Raw genomic sequence first — 21,580 nt, 5'->3', positions numbered from 1 at the left:
TATCTTTCCTTAATTTTTCATATATATATATATATATATATATCCCCTCCCCCAACTTGCTTTCCCTAGAAGCTCAAAGTCCTTTTCCATTGTCTTATTACCTGTCTACAAAATTTATAATAAATTTTTGTCAAGATACTATGGAGATATAAACTCAATTTCTAACCACCACTTAGAATTACTCATCATTGAGTATTCCCAAGTGCATGTGCCATGTTCACATTAATAGACTTCTGTTTTATTCATGTTCATCCTTCTTTTGTTGTTTAGATTTGCAGGCCATAGCTGCTGAACCTAGAATGAGTAAATGAAAAATCATTGTTTTCTCTGCTACGATTGCCAAGACTATGGTTTTCCATGAAGACAATTGGCTAACGGTTTATGTGTTTATGGACATGTTTTCACTTGCTCAGTAATTCATTCATTTATTTAACTAATGTTTAGTGAATGATTACTATTTGCATGATAACCTGATAGGGTAAGATTATGAATTCACCATCCACTTTTTCCTTGAAGCGTTTTCTCCTTTGTAGGGAAGACAAAGCATGTGTGTAAATAGAAAAATGATCTAAATTACATGAATGAGAGTATACATGAGATCTAAGGGGAGAGAAGATTTCATTTTAGCCAGGCAGATGGCAATGAAGGAAGGGAAATCAAGAAAATCTGGGAGGAGCTGGCACGATTTAGCTGGAGTTTAAACACCTGTATATTGGACAGAAGGGACTTTCTGGCTACAGAAATGGTACTATATATGAATACAGTTTCAAAAAAGCAAGAAAGTTGATACAATTTGAATATACAGTTTCGTTTACGAAAGAGACAAATGGGAAATGTATTATAAAAATGAGACTATCAGACTGAGAGGACTCTGGATGTCCTACTAAGAAATTTTGGTCTTTATTTTCTAGACCAGCAGTTCTCAACCTGTGGGTCGCAACCCCTTTTTAACAATGAAAATACATTGCAGAATTAGGAAGGTTGAGAACCAGTGTTCTATGCAAAAACAAAACATTGAGTGTTTTGGATAAAGGAGATGAAAGAAGTTTGTGCTTCAGGATAACTCCTGATGATGGGGGGGGGGGCGTAAACTGAATTTTCATGGGCAGAGGCCCCTGAATGAAGTCCCTAACTAAGATCTCTTTCTCTTTTTCTCCCAGGCTGCTGATGTGCTGCTGCAGCATGGAGCGAATGTCAACATTCAGGACGCGGTTTTCTTTACTCCACTGCACATTGCAGCATTCTACGGGCATGAACAGGTAGGTCGGGGTAGGGGGGCACTTAAGTATGCCAGGCTTTTGTTGAACTGTCCTACCTTCAGAGAAAGCACATTTAAGATATCTTTGGAATTATTTTTGCCATATTCTCATCAGCTGCCTCCTTGGGGAGCTTGTAGATCCATGTAAGTATTATAGCTGTCAAGCTCTTCATTTTTACTGACTATCTTAGTGCACAAAGGAGAGAGCAGAATACGCTGGTGAGTGTGTGGCCAGAGGAACCAGTCAGTGTAACCGTGAACACTTCCCAGCTTTGTGGCCATGGGTAGGCTATGCAATCCCTCTGATCTTCATTTCTTCATCTATAAAATGGGGGGAACTATTGACAGTTCCTACAGCCGGGGCTGCTGTTAGGATGAGATATATTGTTTAGCAAATGCTCAGCAAAGGTCGCTGTTCACGCCAATGACAGTAACAATAAAACAACTCATAAACTTTCTATAAAAAACAAATGCTGAATGTGTTTTCATTATATAATTCATTTAAAATATATAATTATTTAACCGAAACATTTTTATAAAGCTGAATATTCTGTAATAAAGGAAAAGTACATAGAGAATGAAATTTTTTGAAGTATTATCATTTGATATATAATTTTATTTAAAATTAATCAGTTTCCATGTGAGTGAGTTCATACAATAGGCAAGCATTATGCTAAAACCCTTATTTTGTTTTCTGAATTTTGCCCAACTCTAAATTAGCTGTTATTTGCTCCCTCTTATCAATGAGGCACACATGAAGATCAGTAATATCGTGCAGCTAATAAATTGAAGAGCTGGAATATGTATTCAGAAATATCTTATCCCAAAGCCCATATTTATTCTGTTAAACCAAATGCCTCATCTTATTCCTCTTTAATCAGCGAGACAAATCATGAAGTCTTTGCACTTTGTCTAAGTGGACAAGCCAGAATTCTAGGCACCATATTCTAACCCGCAAAGTCCTTTGATTTTCAAACATAACATATTGAAAGAAAAAAATTTGTCTGTGTTACTTTAAAACACTTACCCTTTGGCTATTATAAAGAACTGAAAAGAATCAAATGGAATAGAAATACAGATGTAATTGGAAACCTAAGCGTAACTATCCTTTGCATGCCCCCATGTTTACTCTTCCTCATGTTATCTCTCCAGCGTTATTCCAGTTATGAAGTAGAATTATACCTTTTTTTACCTGCCTGGAGGCCATGCCACAGAACCACCTAAGGGTCTCGAGTTGCATGTCAAACTCACTTGTTCCCCTCTGCTGTTCCAGTCTCTGTGCCTTTATTTCTCTGCTAGCTGACATACGCTCAGACATTCTCAGACCTGCGAAGCGTGACCCTAGGTAGGAAAGAATGCTTATTTCATTGATGTGCTGCCCGGAGTGCCCTGGAGAGCTAGGCACTGAAAATGCTTTTGAAAGCATAGGCCCCAAAGCACAGGAGATGGGAAAATTCCATACTTGTCTGCCTTCAGGCAGAAACAGGATATGTACAATGCATGTTATTTGTAGAGTCATCCTCTTTGGCGATTAGCCCCATCACCCAGCAGAAACATAAAGAGCCTCTATGTGTGTTGGATGAAGAACTAAATTTGTTTACTTTTCCTGAAAATATAGTCACAGTCTTATAAAATTATGCTAAAGTGTGGATGGTCCTTTTATGATAAGGGGCTCACTTTCTGTGTGTGAAGGGAGCACGTAAGTAATTTATGGAAGCTATTGTCATTTGCTAAAATATGCTGACAGGGAGAATGGTATATTCGATATATGAATGTGCCTAATGTGCCATGTTCCCTGCCATTTGTTTATTTACTTATTTTTAAGTGGGAGAGTAGATGTTTTGTACCCAGAGCAATATTTCCTAGGTATGTAATAATAGTGCTTAATAGACAATCGATTTCAGAGCTAGTTTAAATCTGTCTACTATAAAGTCACATAATCAGAATTTATGGAGTCTGTGTAAGTGGAAATATCTGCTTAGAGTGCAAGGTTCTCAAGAGTAAACTTCTGCTGTTCTGGTTTCTCCTGAATTTAGTGCTGATCTGCCCATTAGCCAACAAAGATATAAAACACACCTGCTCCACCGTGGGGCCACCACTTTACTAACAGTTATTGTGTGGGGGGCTCTTTGCTAATGCTTTACATGTAGTGACTTATTCAATCCTACAATAACTCTACGAGGTAGAGCTTTTATTATTACCACCTTAGCAATGCAGAAACTGAAGTATCAAAAGGTTAAGTAATTTGTTCACAGTGATGTAGCAAGTAAGCAGAGCCTGATTCCAACCTTTTGCTTTTGTCTCCTGTACTCTATAGGAAATCAATTTCCCCATATCTCATCTGGCTGATATTTTGCCTGGAATTCATATAAAATATCTAACATATTCTTGAAGGGTTTCTACCCAAGACATATTTGTTTGATCACTCATAGGAAGTACAAATAATTTGGGAGCTTGGATTCACTGTTGTGTTGAGACTTCCGTGGTCAGGACAAATGAGGGGGGTCCTCCCCTGACTGCAATTTTAATAACTCAGGGGCATCCTAACATACCTTTAAGATTAGTGGGGTGACTTTTGAAGTTCTCAGGGGAGGCATCATCAAGTTTAGATAAATTATGTGGAAAGTTCCTCAGTATATATGTAAGTAACTCAAAGAATCCCATAAATTACTAGAAATAATCCCAGGAAGACATCTAAGTGCTTCATTCCTTCATCCCCTTCTGTCCTTTCGGATATAGAGGCTCAGCTAATTGGGGGAGATGCCAGTGCTACTGCGGCCATCTCCCATTCACTTACACATTCAGAAAAGGACTGCCAACTCCAGTAGCAAAATGACCACTGGTGGTCAATGTTTGGAGCAGCCATGAAAATAAAAAAATCAGGTAAATTATTGCTGCGTCAGGACATAGAAAACTTCAGAAAAAGTTTCAGTGTTCAGAGAAGATTATGTGTCACTTTAGAGGGAATTATTTATGTACAATGAAGACCTATATTATGAAACTGATGAGAGAGTTGATATAAAAGAAAGGAAAGGCAAAAGTAGGTTTTCAAAGCCAAAACATGTAGAGATAATTTTTTTTTTAACTTTTTCAAAGCTCCCTCATATCTCATCTAGTCTTCACAATAATGCTGAAACAGGAATGGTGAACACTATTATTTCATCTCACCAATAAAAATGAAAAAGAACATAAATAACATTAACTAAACATATATGACAGCCTTTGTGCTATGCATTTCATCAAATTATTATTTCACTTGATCTTCACAAAAACCATGAGTTAAGTCACATAATATGATTCCCCGTTGAAAATATGAAGAAACTTAAGTTTACATAAGTTAACTAATAATTTTCTCAAGGTCATGCTGCTGATAGAAATCAGATTCTAGAATCAAACCTAGTCCTATCTTACTCTGGTTCTTAATTCTTAATCAGTATACCATGTATAGCCCTTCAAATTAAAAAATTAATCACTTATTATGAGGTTAGTAGTAGGCACATTGGTTGCATAGGCAAAGCTTGTCATTCCAATACTGCCATTCATGCCATATGTTTCTCCTTGCTTGAAGACTTGTGGTCCAGAAGTTGTACTTTGAAAATTGTCTCCACATCCCCAGCCCCTGTGTGTTAGACCTTGAGTAGTTGAAGCCACTCACAGTAATTCTTTCTCCCTGCCCAAGGACTGCTTTAGAAAGCTGCAAATGACCTAGTCCAGGCCAAAGAGATATGGGAGGGTGATTTCTGGAGATATTTTCGGAAGGAGTTCCTACATTTAGAAACAAACAAAAGAAAAAATAGTATCTTTTCCCAAAAGTTAGAGGTAGTCCTTAACTCTACTCTGTGGAGTTTGGTTTGTAAATGCCTGGAACAGCCGCTGCTGTCTTGCTACCATGAGGAAATATGTCTTACTGAGCATGACAGAACAGAATAATGGAGAGAACTTGAGTTCTGAGAATGTTATTAGTCTATTGTATTCGTGAACCCTGAAATCTCTTCAGTTTTAGACTCCTTGTTAGGTTACATATCAATAATTCCTTATTGGTTAAACCCATTGAAATTATGATGTTCTGTTATTTGCAGATGAAAATAATCTAAAAGCAGGCCACTTAAATCAGTGTTCTTCTATACTGCTGAAAGCTTCACATTATTGTTTGCCTTTTTATGCTAATTTCAAATGAATGGATTCATTAGGTGACCCGCCTCCTCTTGAAATTCGGTGCTGATGTAAATGTAAGTGGTGAAGTTGGAGATAGGCCCCTCCACCTGGCATCCGCAAAAGGATTCCTAACTATTGCAAAACTCTTGATGGAAGAAGGCAACAAAGCAGATGGTAAGATTGCATATTGAAAAGACCTTTGGATCATGTGCTGTATGTATACTCTTTACTTATGCTTCCTTTACTTACTAAAGGATAATCTTGAAGTTGATTAATTCTGTGGTGAGGTACTCATTTGGTACACAAGTTATAATTCATTATTTTTAACATATTTATCTAAGCTGTGTGTGAATCCTTCTTTATGTACTTTAGCTCAATTCTTAATACATTTGGCGCTTTAGTGAGCATAAGAAATTTTCTTAAAGAAGTAGTTCTAGATGTTGTTATTCATTAATATTTATCTTTAAATTGAGATATAATTACCAATCAGCAAATTCTTAAATCTTAAGTGTACAGATTGACAAATATTTTTATACGTATGTTCCACGTAAAAACCATCCAAATCAGAATTTGTAATATTTCATCAGTCTGGAATGCTCCTTTCAGCCCTATTTCAGTCCATAGCCTTTGCTATCCAAGAGAATCAATATTCTGGCATAGATTGGTTTTGTTTGTTTTTGAAGTTCACAAAATTTTGTGACTGGCATCTTTTCCTGACAAGATGATTTTAGCATTTATAAATGTTGTTCTAAGAATCATAGTTCGTTCTTATATAATACTGTTGACGATTTCATGGATATACTGAAATTTGTATGTCCATTCTCCCCCTAATGGACACTTTAATATTTTCAGTGTTGCTCTCTTAATAAATACAATTGCCAGCAGAATTCTCACTCAAGTTTTTTGTGGACATTTCTCTTGAGTGTGTATATATGAGTGAAATTGCTAGATCAAAGGACAATATGCATATTTAATTTTTTAGGGACTTTCCAGTTTTCCAAAGTAATATGATAGCAATATATGAGAATTTCAGTTGCTCCCCATAGCATCCCAAACCTTTGATGATGTATTACTATATTTTAAAATAGAAATAAGAGTGTCATCAATTTAGAAAAAAAAGCTTTAAGATACATGGAAGGACTTTATAATCCATAATAGAATATAATTTCCCATACATTTTTAAATTCCAAAATGAATTTTAGAAAGTTTGATTAAAAATAGAGTATAGAAAAATTTCATTCTTCCACTTTTCTTCAAAAACTTTATTTTTTGACACAAATTCACTCAGAGTTACAACTTGCCATTAAATTCTCTCAGGCATATCCAACATTCTTCTGTTGACCCCCAAGAGACCTAATTAAAAGCCAAGCTGTAAGAGTTGCTGGCCTTTGTAGCAGAAACAATACACATTTCCAAAAGGACATGGTTGTCAAATCTCTGGAACTACCAGTTCCTTGGTCCAAAATTCACACTGATATTTAGTTAATAAAGCTAATCAATGTTTTCAACTGCCCATAAGGAGAATATAAAGGATCCTAGAGACAGCTGTGGCAAGAGGCTAGGGCAATTTCCAGTTTCCAAGTTAGAAAGAGGGGCTGCTTTACTTTGTAAAATCTCAGAAACACAGTTTGTATCGTTTCCTATAACCCAATGTGCAATGACTCACACGTCTACTTTCTGGCATTATTATAAACAACCCGGGCTATCAGGGTGTAGGAAGCGCGGCTCCTTGCACTTTATTTAAGCAGTCTCTTTCATTCTGTTAGTTTAAAATAGGTAGAGGTGCACTCGTGTGAACCACCAAACACATAATTGTGTTTCTGAAACTGCCTCACTTTTCCAAGGGGTCAGGAACCACATCACTTTTTCTTTTTATTATTGATGCCAACCTTGGCTTTTTATTCCTGTGCACAACTCCAAAGCTCTGTAGTGTCAAAATGAGCATCATTAATGATCAGCATGTCTCTAGGATCAAAGGATTCTTCTGCAAAATGCATTGAAATGTGTCCTACTCCTGTATCCCCCTTCCTTACCAGCATCAGATGATATAATTTCTAATATTTTCTCTCTGACTCACGAGTTCTTCATGCCTCCTACTCAATCATTTTTAAAAAATCAAGAGACAGCATGAGTCATATTTTTAAGTATTTTTATTTCCTTCTAGTGCATGCTTGATATTTAAGTCCCATTTGCACTTCAACCATTTGCAAAATATAAACCAGAAGATCTGCTTTGCTGACGGATGCTGCAAAGGCCTTATTAGCAGTTAGTTCACTTATTTCTAAATGTGGCTAAGGCTGGAGATGATTTATTTTAGATGTAGACCCTGCCTGTGGTAAATGGACAGAGGGGAAGATTAAATGAATGAGCCCCAAAGGAGTACAATTTACAGTATGTTTCCATGGTAACAGAATGTCACAAATGAAAATAAATTTAGGTGACGGAATTACCCGAAATGTAATTCTGAAGGCAGTCTTTCCACTTTAGCGTGTTTGGGAGGCTGACCTATTTGGTCAGGTATGTTTTAAGTCTCTGGTCTCTTCTTTGTTCTGTCTTAGGTCAATGAAAAGGGAGAAATGTATTGAACGAGATTCAAAAGGTTAAAATATTGCTGAACCACATGAGAAAAAATAGCAATCCAGTCCTCAAAATATATAATTTTGATAGTGTTAAAAATGGAAAGTTTAAATTCAGAATTTATTAATTTTTGTCACTTGTTTCTTTAATGCTATAGTTCTTTTAGATAACACTATTTTTTAACATGGACGTGGACATTATAGAAAGCCACAAAAATTTCCTACGGCATGCCAAGTCACAGGCCGTGTTTTAAGTGTTAAAATACATCCTGTTGGAGCTACTGCACAGATTTGTCATTGAAAGTTTATTGAAGACATGTTTGGGAATTATTTTAAAGATCCCTGGGATCTTCTGACATTACTCGGTTAGTCTGGAAATTTTTACTTTATAGTTAAGTTCAGTAACAGAAATACAGAAACAGCAGCATCTTCCCGCTCACCCATTCGTCCGATCTTTCTTTCAAAGACATTACTGAACACTTACTCTCTTCAAAGTAGATGACAAGGCGCTAAATATTTTTGTAATAATTTACATGTATCTCTTTGTTTGAAATTCTCTTTCATAAGTCTCTCCGTAAGACGTTAAGTCAGAGCCAATAGAATATTGTTCATGCCTTAAATTTTCCTAAAATAAGATATAATAATATACATTATTTTATCTTTGCAAATTGGTCCAAAACAAAACTATGTAGTTCCCAAAGACTGAAATAGAAACAGGGATATACACATAAGCTCTTCTTCTGATCCCAGACGTCTGCTGGCTTGTCCCTTCCATTACTATTTGTATCTTTTTTGGTGGGGATGATGCCTAGGCCACTGCAGGTAATTCATCCAGGAGAGATAACCTACCCTGAAGTTCATTGATTCAGTTGGAGAAGAATAGTGTTGGGTGGGGCCCTAGATGACCACAGGCAAGTTATTAATTAATGACTGTTGCTCCACATGCTGCCTTACGATTTACCTCCTGAACCTCAAGAACTCCTCTGTGACTTTATTGATCTCCCTGACTCCCAACAATTCTCCAGCATTGACGTGCGGCATTGACTTTTCCTGGTTTAGAAAAGAATAGGAACAAAGGAAAAGGTTTACAAAAAGGCAGATAATCAAAAGGACCAGGCACATTCTTCTGAATGGAGGATGCCTTTCTAAGCTGCTGATTAATATAAAAGATTCAAAAATTTATTTTTCATTTTTCATTAATAGCCTTGAGACAAGAAACTTAATGACTTTGTTAAAGATTTTTCCTTGGCTTAAAATCATGAAGAACAGAAAAACGAGAATGGGTGTCTACAAATAGCGTGACTACAGGACTGAAATCAGCATTCCCTGGTTGCTAAATGATGATTATAACAACAGTAGTGAATTTTTCCTATTCTTCATCATTTAAAACAAACAAACAAACAACTGTTCCTTTCCTTCAGTGAGAGTGAGAGTGACTGTGAGAGTGAGAGTGAGAGTGACTGTATGTGAGTTGAGAGTGACTGGGGTTTATTAGTGTCTACTATTTTCCGTTTCGAATAAAGTACCCTGTACAGAATGGCAAAGTAATCAAATACATAGAGCAAATGGCTTCAGAGCACTTCATGCAATTATTTTAGTTTAAAAATTGAGTTAAAGTCAGATTCAAAATTAAGCAGTTTGGTTTTCAGTTGTTATTACTTTAGGTTTATAATTAGTGACTATTAACCAGACGGTAAGAAATTTGAGGGTATGGAATCTATGCATTTATAGATTATTGGTCTTAGGACTTAGGAAATGTATAAGAGGGAAATTAGTAAAAAGGTAGAGTAACTCTAAAAAATGTCTAATATGTGATTGGTCTTGTGCTACCACTGGAAATTGCTTTGCGATTCTATCTCCTTTAATCCTTGCAACATCCTTGGGACAGTGGTGTTATTATATCCACTGTCAATGACAAGACATCAGGACCTCCAACATTAGCTTAGTGTCTCGTGCAAAGTGATCCTTTCATAAATGAGAACATATCAGTCAAGTCATCTTACTTTCAAGAATTGGAAACTAACTCTTGCTAATGTAAGAATAAATGAAATATATCAGAGGGTATCAATTAGCACACAGAATCTTCCCTGGGACAGGTTTAGAAAGCCAGGTTTAGAACACTCACCATGAGGAACAACATCCCGTGGGTGGCCGGGATGTGGTCCCCGAAGACGTGCTGCCCCCTGCTGGGAACACATCACACTATGCTTCTGGTGCCCGCAGCACCGAGTCTGTGGCTGGAATTGCTACCACTGGAAACTGGGCAGAGCGGCTGCCACCTTGCCATGTTGCCACGATAGAGTAAGCCCTACTTTTGTGTTACCAGTTCTTAAGTCAAAGCCTAATGTGGTATGTGGAAAGAGGAGTCTATAGATTGGTGTCCAAACTAAGGAACTGTTGAAAGTGAACATGTCACCTTGCGAATTATCCCAGAAGAACAAGCCTAACAAGACTTATGGTCACATTTGCTAATTCTGTGCCCTGACTGCAAAGAGATCATGGGAAGTCCATTTTCAGTTTCTGTGAGAAAATATGGTCTTGGGTTCTCATCAGTACTTGCAGTATAGGGAATTACCCAGAAGAGGTCATAAGGCTGGATAGTCTAAAGAGAAGAACAAATGTCTACTACTGAGTGAAGAATTGGATTTTAAGTAACCTGTAATACAATTAATGAGACCGTCCTAACGCTGAAGGGCTTTTCCTCTTCATTACAGCATGCTTTGCGTACTGTAGTACAGCAGTGCTCAGCTAAGGGCACACATCAGAACCTCCGAAACAGTGTTGTAAAGTTAGTGATTTCAGGGTCCCAACAAGAGACTGAACCAAAATCTCTAGGAATGGTGCTCTGACCAGGATCTGTGATTATGAACATCTTTCAGAGGGAAAAAAAAAGTCAATTTGAAAGGCGATACTTGTATAATAATCTTTTGGATGCTTATTAGTTTCCTGAACTATTCCATTGTGCGAGGTAGATTTGATTAGCTGGGTTCCATATAATTTAGAGGAGCTAGAAACAAAGCGAACAGAGAATGGAATAGAACTATAATTTTTTTAATTGGTTGCACCTAATTTCCTTTATTATTATAATTAATGGGCGATCTCCAGGAGTCTCTCAGGCACTTAAAAATGTCCGTGGTGCTTCACAAATGAAAGATGAGAAACAAAAGGTTCCAGAGAACGTGTCTTTTTTTTTTTCCTCTTGCTGTTGACAGTGAATGCGCAGGATAATGAAGACCATGTCCCACTCCATTTCTGTTCTCGATTTGGACACCATGATATTGTGAAATACTTGCTCCAAAGTGACCTGGAAGTTCATCCCCATGTAGTTAACATCTATGGAGACACCCCTTTGCACCTGTGAGTATGATGTAGCGTTCCGTAGATCTTCAGATACACTACATTTACCCTCTTACTATTAACAAACATTTTCTTCAAATCTAGGGCATGCTACAGTGGCAAATTTGAAGTTGCCAAGGAAATAATCCAAATTTCAGGAACAGAAAGTCTGACTAAGGAAAACATCTTCAGTGAAACAGCTTTTCACAGGTAAAAGAATATTTAAGTGCAATAGCCACTAACATAGCTGACACCTTATGGCACCTGAAGTTGTGTACAGAAAGCAGAACAAATAGTGGCAGATGTTGCCATCAGAGCTCGATAGCAGACGTAGAGCAAAGGACAGGAGCCTGACTAGATGCACAGAAGAAAAGGCGGAGGCAGGTGCTGCAGGCAGCACAGCAGATGGGGCCGGAGCCAGATGCTGCGTCCCTGGCAGCAGCCACAAAGACAGGACTGATGTTGCCACGGCAACAGGCAGCTCAACATCTGTAAGCACACTGCTTCTATTCCTCCTCACTCTGTGGAAAGCTGCCAACAAGGGCTGTGCCCATAATCCTCCTCCAACAAGAATCTCATTACTAGAATTCATCAGCAGCAAATGTGACACTTTTTTCCTTACCACTTAAACCTTATGTGCAAATGTGTCTACCTATCTAAGATAGCCATCTGTCAGCCTGTAAAAGCCTAGTCAGGGTGGCCACTCAGGTACCGTATGTAGGATGGCTTTAGGTCTTTTCTACGAATCCAGGAGGGCCTTTTACAGTGAGCTCCAGGAAAACACGTTGAAGGAGCATCTGGGATTGGAAATGTTGCAATTAAAGAAAAGAAAAAGAAAAGAAAAAGCTAGCTAATAATTGAAAGCCATAGTTTTTTTTTAAATGTCCAAAAGCAAAGGGAATATTTTATAAAATTTAAAATCCTCATTTTTAATGGGTTACTACTTTCTTGTGGATATGAAAGCATATTAGTTAAATTTAGTAAATCTTGAATACAGGATCATTCAGCCATGCATTCCGTTTCTTAGCTATTTGAAACCTCTACAAAGTGTATTTGAGACTAACTTGTTGTTTACATGGTGTTTATATTGCCCGAGTAAGAGAAATGAGGAGACTCTTCTTCATACTGAACTGAAATTAAGCTTATACTTCTGCATTAGGCACAAATGTGTCAGATTTCACCTTGATTTCCAGATTTTTCTTATCAACCACGAAGGGCAACCAAAAGGGAGGTGAAGAAAAAAAACACCTTTTATGAAATGGTGACTCTATGCATTGATTGGCAGTCATTATCTCATTTAATCCTTAGAACCATTTTTATGAAGCTGGATTTATTATCTCTTTTTACAGATGAGAAAGTGGAGGTTCAGGGTAGCCAAGGAACTTGCCAAAGTTTCTTACGGCAGAAAATAATGGAGTAAATTCCTGACTAATCCCAAATCCTGTGCTTTTCATATATTTTCATATTCTGCTCCCAAAATATTTTGTCTGTTTTCCACACACTCAGCACCAGAACAAATACAAGAACTCTCCAGATCAAACCTTCAGCCCATGCGCAGTCTGTCCCTGGAGGGCCAGTTGGCAGAAATGACACGTACTGGTTGCTGGCATGCTCTTTCTTTGCTAGGTCATGCCTGTTGCTGATCCCTCAGGCTAGTTTTCAAATCATTTTGCTACTTTGTGCAATAAAGTCGGAACCATCTGCAATCAGAAGGTGACTGTCACCTCCAGAAGAATGTCTAGATGAGAAGTGTTGTGAAGAGTTCACAGTATAAACTGAATTGTTTTATTTTATGCAAGCCTGTGGCCACTAGGAATAACAGATTGATATTTTTATTTATCCATTTTAAGAACTTACATATAAAAGAAACTCCCTCTACATGAGGAATTCATCTGAATAAAAATTTCTGCATGTGTAAATCACACTTACCACTTTGCACATAGTAAGTACTCAATGCACTTCTGTTATTGTTTTCGTGTGTACATAGACACATACAAGTATGTGTATGTGTTTGTACACACATATTACACACATGCATGTAGATATGTAAATGCATACACAGGGGTACACATATATTATGCATATATTTTAAATTCATTATTTTCTATAATAGTTGCTTTTAAAATGAACAATGGATTAATTCAGACAATGGAATATTAAATATGTACTTTTATGGGCCCTACCTACAATGCAAATGGTGATATATTACACTGAGGTTGTAGTTTTTTAATCACCCAATTATTAAAGAGTTATTAAAAGCCTGCCTTTTGTTGGTACTGGGAGGAACATTAAGATGACAAGATCCTTTTCCTCCTTAAAGAGCTCCATCCTTATAACCCGTCTCTGTTACCCTTTAAGGGGTAAACAGAAGTGTATCCATTGTCAAGATGCAATGTAGTAAGGAATTGAAATGGCAAAGAATCAGAAGAGACAGCAATGACTTCTTCCTTTGGCTCATAAGAATGGTTCATAGAGGGTGTAGCAGTTCAGCTGGAAGGATAAATGGTATTTGATTAAAGAAAAATGATCTGGATCTCTAGAACTAAGTCCCTGAGCCCTTCCCTTAGCCATGGGGCTAAAGGATGAAGCCAGCTCCTAGTTTGGATGGGCCTTTGCATGAAGCCAGCTCCTTCCAGTTGCCTGTTGCATACCCCATAGCTCTCTGGGGCTGGGAAGTAGAGTGTTGCTGGGGCACAAGTGGTGGCAAAGTAGAGGTATTTACTGTGAAGCTACAGGTGGAAAATATTGATGGGAATTACTAGCCAAAAAATTAAACCTAGTCGTCATTGCTGGGTGTCACTTACCTTATACAAAATGTTTTTCTCTGTGTAACTTAGCTTTCCTAGTAAACAGTAGAAATCAGAATTTCAGTTAAGTACCTCAGTAAATCTAGTTGTAAAATTCATCTGTAAAAAATCTTACTTTCTTTGGTTCCTGGAACATGTCAATTTTCTACAACAACTTTCTCAGAACTGAGAAGAGCTCACAATGGTCACTCCTGTGCAGCTGGTCATGGGATTCCAGAGCATTGATTCAGGGGAAATTTCAGCAGTAATTTGCTAAAAAGGAAGATATCCCCTGTCAATATTTTGTAAATAGTAAAAATAAATTCTAAAGAGGTCAGAGGACTTGCCCCGAGGCCTCTGGCTAGTGTGTGACAGAGCTCTGGATTTTGAGTCTACAACCAAAGCTCCCTCAGTAAAATGACAGGGTTGAGACATCATTTCTGGTCAAGGAAGTCTCTGGAGAGACAGTAGATGATTTTTCCAGGGAATAATTTCAGACTGCACTCTGAACTTGACTAAAATCTCAGGAGCCTTCTGGATTCTTACTCAAGTTTCCTGCAGAGTCACTCCCAGATCTCACAGCTAAATAAGCATGGAACTCTTACAATACAGTGTCTTTCCTCTTTTATGATAAAGAACTAAAATCAAGAAATACTTGACAATAAAACACTAGAGATTTTATACCTCCTTTCTTGAAGGCCCAGTGTGGACCTTCACATATAGGGAAGGATTTTATCCCTATATGGACACATTTTGATGGCCCTTGATGTACAGTGGTTGCTTGCATTTTATCCCCTTCTCTCTCCCTCCTTCCTTCTTACACACACATGAGCAACTAGTTCAGCGCTGTGTTCATCGCTAGGGCTGCCATAAGCAAAGCACCACAGATGGGGAGACTTACCCAACACAAACGTGTCATTTAACAGTTCTGGAGGGTAAAATCCAAGATCAAGGTGTCAGCAGGTTTGGCTTATTCTGAGGCTTCTCCCCTTCCCTCCAAGATGGTCACTTTGTTGTGTTTTCACATGTCCCTCTGTCTGTATCATAGGTCTAATCCCTTCTACTTTGAAGCACATCAATCATATCAAATTGAACCCACCCACCCAAATGATGCCATTTTCACTCTTTAAAGACTACCCTAAATACAGTCACACTGTGAAGTTAAGGAGATCAGGGATTTAACATACAAATTTTAGGGGTGGGCCACAATTTAGACTATAGCAAGGGCCTTACACTCTCCTTATTTTGTATTTTTGCAGTGCTTGTACCTATGGCAAGAACATTGACCTAGTTAAATTTCTTCTTGATCAAAATGTCATAAACATCAACCACCAAGGAAGAGATGGACACACAGGTAAGATGGTGACAACATTACTGGTTCTAGCTTTTTATCAATGCTCAAGTGCTGTGGCAAGGGATAAGGGCCAGTGGGAGTGGTCAACCCTAGTGGAGAGAGGTATTTTACCAGCTGAGATCATTTAAAATTGATGTGACTGGTGATAATGAAAAGAGACTGACTTTTGGTCAGTGTAATTATTGTGCTAAATTATCTACAGACTGAACCCCCTTAAAGCCGACACCAGGGACAGCACCCTGCCCTTGGTTTGGTGGTCAAGACCTGCTTGAGGTTGTTCTTCTTTTACTTGCACAGAGATGCTAACATTTTTTCTTGGTAATTACAGTAGATGTAGAAATACTAGAAAATGTACTGAGCAAAAGCCAGTTTGTATAGAGAATTGAGGGGAATAAAACACTTTGTTGGTTTAAAGCATTATCTTTTTTGCTCAATAGTAAAGCTAATTCTTCACCAAGGAAATCATTCATCACTTCCTATCTTGGAAACAATGCTAGTATGTGGTGATAACTGTATTTTGAAAATAGGGGTACAGTTTTTCTTTATTCTGCTTTGATTCTTTCCATTCTTTTCCATTATAGGATTACACTCTGCTTGCTACCATGGTCACATTCGCCTGGTTCAGTTCCTCCTGGATAATGGAGCTGATATGAATCTAGTAGCTTGTGATCCCAGCAGGTCTAGTGGTGAAAAAGACGAGCAGACATGTCTGATGTGGGCATATGAAAAGGGTATATTTTTAATCATTGCATCTCTATAGTGACGCTGTGCATAGATGATGGCAGTTCATCAATAAGTTCTTTGCTGTCGTGACTTGTCCTCCCTCTTTTCTTCTGTAGATTTTATCTGAGTCTCTGGGGCCTTGGCTCAAAGAGCCCAGTAGACCATCATTAGAGAAGGCAACTCTTGGGGTGCAGATGAGCTGAAGACATTCTCAGTATTTGTGCTTTAGAAAGGAATGGTCACATTTCTAAGTACTAGACAAACAAGATTTTGCTATGTAATGACAGCAGAGTGGACATTATCTCTTATATAGGGCCATTTTGATGCACTTTTGAATTTTACAAAAAGGGAATAAGAACAAAGAAGAAAAAAGGCACATTTGTCAGATTTAACCATGATGGCAACACCCAAGCTAGAGAATGTGAGGATTCCATTGATTCATGCTTAAGGATAAACGTACTTGAACTCCAAGTGGTAAGAGCTTAGACTCTAGAGAGAGAACACATAGGTTTAAATCAGCCATGTCCTCTGAACTCATGGAAATTATCTAAACTTGCTGAGATCCACTGTCCTCATCTGAAAAATAAGTATAACAGAGCGGCACCTGTGGCTGAAAGGAGTAGGGCGCCAGTCCAATATGCTGGAGGTGGCAGGTTCAAACCCAGCCCCGGCCAAAAACTGCAGGAAAAAAAAAACAAACCCCAAAACAACAAAAACAAAATAATAAGTATAACAGCAACTTCTCCTTCATAAGATTATGAAGATTAAGTGAGATGATATGTGCAAATTGCTTAGAACAGTGGCAGCCACAAATTAAATAACATGTAAGTGGCATTTTAGGCAATATAGAACAGCATATATTATCATCAAAATTATGGATTTATAACTGAATATTGTAAAATACGCCAAACTTAAAAAAAATTTTTTTAGTTTAATTTTTGATGACTGCATTGTATTTTTAAGATGTTTAAAATATACAAAGAAATATGTATCTTTTTGAGTGCTTGAATCTTAAAAGATCATCCTGAAAAAGGCAGTTACTAAGCTGTAAGATTTCTTACCCTACCATGTAGATTTAAGAAGTTTTCTCCCTAAAGGGGAAATGAAAGTCCATCAGTGTGAGGGGGAGGGAGTTGGACGGAAGGAATTAGAGTGCTATTGTAAGCACAGTAAGCACACAGACAAGGAGAAGGAAGAGCACCCAGGTCTGAAGGCTGCTAGTGGAAAAGTGATAAGGAATTGCTTTAAAAAAGACAAGTGAGTGGACGTGGAATATTAGACCATGAGCGAGATGTGGGCCTGCTAGGTTTTTTACTTTTTATTTATTTTAGTATCGTTTTAATACAGATACGTGCACATTTGCACATAATACACTTGGTCTTAGCCAAAAGGTCAAGAAGCGATACCTTGGTACATATATTATAATATGTATGATATGTATAATATGAATTTTCACAAACTCATCAACACCCAGATGAGGAAAATGACTGGGACCCTAGAAACCCCATTTCCACTCTCTTCCAGTGACTTCCCCAAGGAGGGCACCATTGCCTTCTTGTAGCATGGTTAGTTTTTCGTCTTTCTGCACTTTTATCGGTGGAATGATGTGGTGTGTCTGATTTCTTTGTGTCCGGCTGTCCTTGGCCAACAGCTTATGAGATTCATCCTTATCACCATAGCAGTTGTATACCACTTACTCTTATTGCTGTGTTATATAATGTTATGTGACGATATCACAATTTACTCATTCATTCTCTTGTTCATGGGCATTTGTATAATTTTCAGTTTGGAGCTATTAAGAATATTGTGCCATGGCCAGGCATGGTGGCTCACACTTGTGAGAGCCACTCTCACAGCACTCTGGGAGGCTACAGTGAGTAGATCACTTGAGCTCAGGAGTTCAAGACCAGCTTGAGCAAGAGGGAGATCCTGTCTCTACTAAAAATAGAAAAAATAGTCGGGTAGGATGACACAGGCCTGTAGTCCCAGTTACTCTGGAGGCTGAGGCAAGAGGATTATTTGAGCCCAAGAGTTTGAGGTTTCTGTGAGCTATGACACCATGGCACTCTACCCAAGGCAACAGAGCAGAGTGAAATTCTGTTTCAAAAAAAAAATATTGTGTCATGAACAATCATGACACAAATATTTAAGTACATGTTTGTTTTTTCTTTTTTTTACAGAGTCTCACTTTGTTCACCCTTGGTAGAGCGCCATGCTATCACAGCTCAGTGCAACCTCCAGCTCTTGGGTTTAGGCAATTCTCTTGTGTCAGCCTCCAGAGTAGCCGGAATGATTGGTGCCCACCACAATGCCCGGCTATTTTTTTCTTGCAGTTTGGCCGGAGCCAGATTTGAACCTACCACCCTCAGTATATGGGGTCAGCGTCCTATTCCCTGAGCCACAGGTGCAGCCCTACAAGTGCATGTTTTTAAATAAACGTATAATTACATTTCTGTTTGGTGAAAAGGCCCCCTATTTTGTATTTTAAAAATTCTAGGTGGCTCTATTTTTGAGTATCTGTTGGGGAATATTAAATATTCTGAAGTCTTGGGAGGCTCTACTAAATTCTACCTATTTAATACATTTCATTTATTCAAATGCTTTTCAGACAGTGTTCTCTTAAGAATGTAAGTGTCATGGTGTGACTGTGTACAAAGCATTAGTCTTCCAGAAGGCAACTCAGAATTGCTGCTACAGCTATCTCTTCATGGGGGTGGGCTCTGTTTATTTTAGTTGATTGAGGGTGATAGTTGAAAACTGGCTTTACTTTTATTTTTTTGTGGAATTCCACACTTTTATGAAACAGTGCATTAACACGTAAGCTTCTAAGATTTTCTACCAAATGACAACAAAGATCTTTCTGTTTAGAGGACTTGCCCACTGGCCTCTGCAACATATGCCATCTTTGTCACCCTTATTTGTTCAAACTAACGTGCCAGGCATCAGTGCTGCCTTCCATTATTACTATGAATTTTAACAAATTGAATCTTAGTAGTCAGGAGACAGATGGATGTTTTGCATATGTTCTGGGGCAAAGCAAGTCAAACAACAGAATGAAATTGTTGCTATTTTCTCTCACTAGAGAAATGTTGTGTTGTTTTCATGTGTTCAAAGAATATCAAAGTGGCCTTGTGATAAAGAAGGGCTTCCCTTTCTCCCTGAAACAGTCGCCACGTGACTCCTAAGGGTGTTAGCACCACACGCCATGCTAAGGGTTTTCCTGAGCAATGTTGAGAAGTTGAGGAAGCACTAAACCCCACGCTGAGTTCTTTTTTTATGGAAGAGATAACGTAAGAATGGCCCCCTCGGGATTTATCATGTGCTTTATGCTATCATGAATTTCCCAAGCAGGCCCTGCCTATTTGAACAGGAGTACATGTGCCCAATTTGAGTAGCTCGGCCTATTCCTGCCTCTTAATACAAAACTGTGCAGCGTTTTTCAATGCCTCTTGTTTCTCAATGGTTCTAAGCCAATTTTTTCACCCGACTCAAACTAAATTTTACCTGACCTTTCTGCTATTGCGTTACAGCCCCTTGAGGGGTGCTTTGGAGTTCTGGAAGAGTTATCTACTCTTTCTTGGAATACTTTTAGAAAGAGTACTCACCGTGGTTCCCAGGGGGATCAGATATGAAGAATTCTTGCTATTTGCATAGCCCTTTTCACCTAAAGGTATCAAAATCAATCTTGGAAATAGTTTTCCTGGTGTGTGTGATTCTATACAGAAGCCTACAGGTTACGTTTCAATATTTCTCTGCCAGACTGCTTAGAGCTCCCATTTTAGTGTTTAGACTGCTTCTCCTCCCCAAGTCTCACCCTCCTCTTCTTTTGTAGGACTCCTTCTGAAAGGTAGAATAGCTGTCTCTCTCACTTGAATTCGTTCTGCCCTTTCCCTGTGGTACAAAGGACTTGTATGAATCAATTTAAATTGGCCAGAGAAATAGCCAGCAGCCTGCTTATGCTCAAATCCTCAGCCCTAATCACCAGTCCAGAAAACCCATTGAAAAGACCTGCACGTAATCTTACATCCATTGCATTAAAGATGAAACTGCTGGATTGAAAAGATCTCAGCCAATTAGGATTGAACACATAGCTCAATAGTGTGTCTGGCAGTCAGGTTTGAAAAGGCCGCCTTTGGCAAAGAAAAGCACCCCTTTGTGTCATGCTGTTTAGGGTCAGAAAATAACCAAAACTAGAAACAGGACTAAAAACTTCTTGTTTGCTTCAGTACCGATGCCAGTTAAAGTAATTTACAGAGGCTCCCATCCCAACATCTAATTACCCAGAATACAATATTTGTATACAGCAGAAACAGCCTAATTCACAGTGACAGGGAAGTGGAGTTGGAGAATTAGTGAGTAAGTGAGCAAAAACAATAAAAATCAAGGCCCCTGGACCATGATATATACTTTGTTCATTCCTTCTGACAAGTGTAGTACGGTGTGAATTATTTATAGTAAATGTACTATAGTGTATTTTCTAAAAGTAATGAAGTCTTACATTTGTGAGTTTCTACAGTTTTTAGCCAATAAAAAGTGACTGAGAGATGAGAGTGGCTGAGAAGCAGAAGGAAGAAGAGGTAGATTCGTTAAATTATTTGATACATTTTCACCAATGGATTAGAAGTTCTCAGGCTTCTTTGATATTGAATTCTTACCTATTTTGAGTTTATTTATTCACTTGACTAAACTGTGTAGGGGACTCTGGGTGGGATTGAGGAAGAAGGCTGAAACAAAAGATTCAAATGACATTTCAAAATCCATATGTGATTTTTTTTCTCTGTATATTGGTCACATTTGTACATGTTTAGTTGCTTTCTTTTAAAAATAAATCAAATAACTCTTTAGATTGGGAAGAACTTTTTCTTGTTTATGGAGATTATTCAGAAAAATATTTTTGAAATATGGTAACTATCCAAGAATCCACTTTCTTATAATGGATAGAAGAAAGTTTACATTCTCCTATCCTATATGCATATACATGTATAATTTAATTATTAAAATAACCCTTTATGTTGGTATTGTCTTTGTATTACAAATAAAGAGTTTGAGACTTAAAACTATTAAGTCATATTTGCCTGACCTACACAGCTATTTAGAGAGCTGGTACCACAGGGAGGCCTATCTTACTGCAGAGTGTAAGCTTTTACAAACTCACTGTAAAATCAGATCTATGCTGAAATTCCAATCTTATTACTTAATGAACTTGGGCAAGTTGTTTAATCTCTCTAAGATGTTATCCTTAAATTTAAAATAAATAAATTAATAACCTCTTTATAGAATTCTCATGAGGGATAAGATAAGATACCCATGCTTGGCACATAACAGATTCTCAATAAAAATGCTGGTGGAGGGCAGTGTCTGTGGCTCAGTGAGTAGGGTGCTGGCCCCATAC

The 21,580-nt window shown here is 38.0% G+C and overlaps 1 protein-coding gene across 1 annotated transcript in view; it reads left to right on the top strand.

Annotated features, from left to right (window-relative positions):
• The window catches only part of LOC100961597 (serine/threonine-protein kinase TNNI3K), a 241,852-nt gene that overhangs the window by 73,028 nt on the left and 147,244 nt on the right, over window positions 1-21,580 (top strand). The window contains exons 6-11 of the mRNA XM_012801634.2: window positions 1,161-1,259; window positions 5,449-5,587; window positions 11,202-11,346; window positions 11,431-11,535; window positions 15,371-15,465; window positions 16,047-16,196. Coding sequence (XP_012657088.1) covers window positions 1,161-1,259; window positions 5,449-5,587; window positions 11,202-11,346; window positions 11,431-11,535; window positions 15,371-15,465; window positions 16,047-16,196 — 733 coding nt within the window. The remainder of the gene's footprint in view (window positions 1-1,160; window positions 1,260-5,448; window positions 5,588-11,201; window positions 11,347-11,430; window positions 11,536-15,370; window positions 15,466-16,046; window positions 16,197-21,580) is intronic.

This window comes from Otolemur garnettii, unplaced genomic scaffold (assembly GCF_000181295.1).
Source record: "Otolemur garnettii isolate 467f Iridium unplaced genomic scaffold, OtoGar3 scaffold00010, whole genome shotgun sequence".
NCBI lineage: Eukaryota > Metazoa > Chordata > Mammalia > Primates > Galagidae > Otolemur > Otolemur garnettii.
This window is presented reverse-complemented; position numbering and strand designations above follow the sequence as displayed.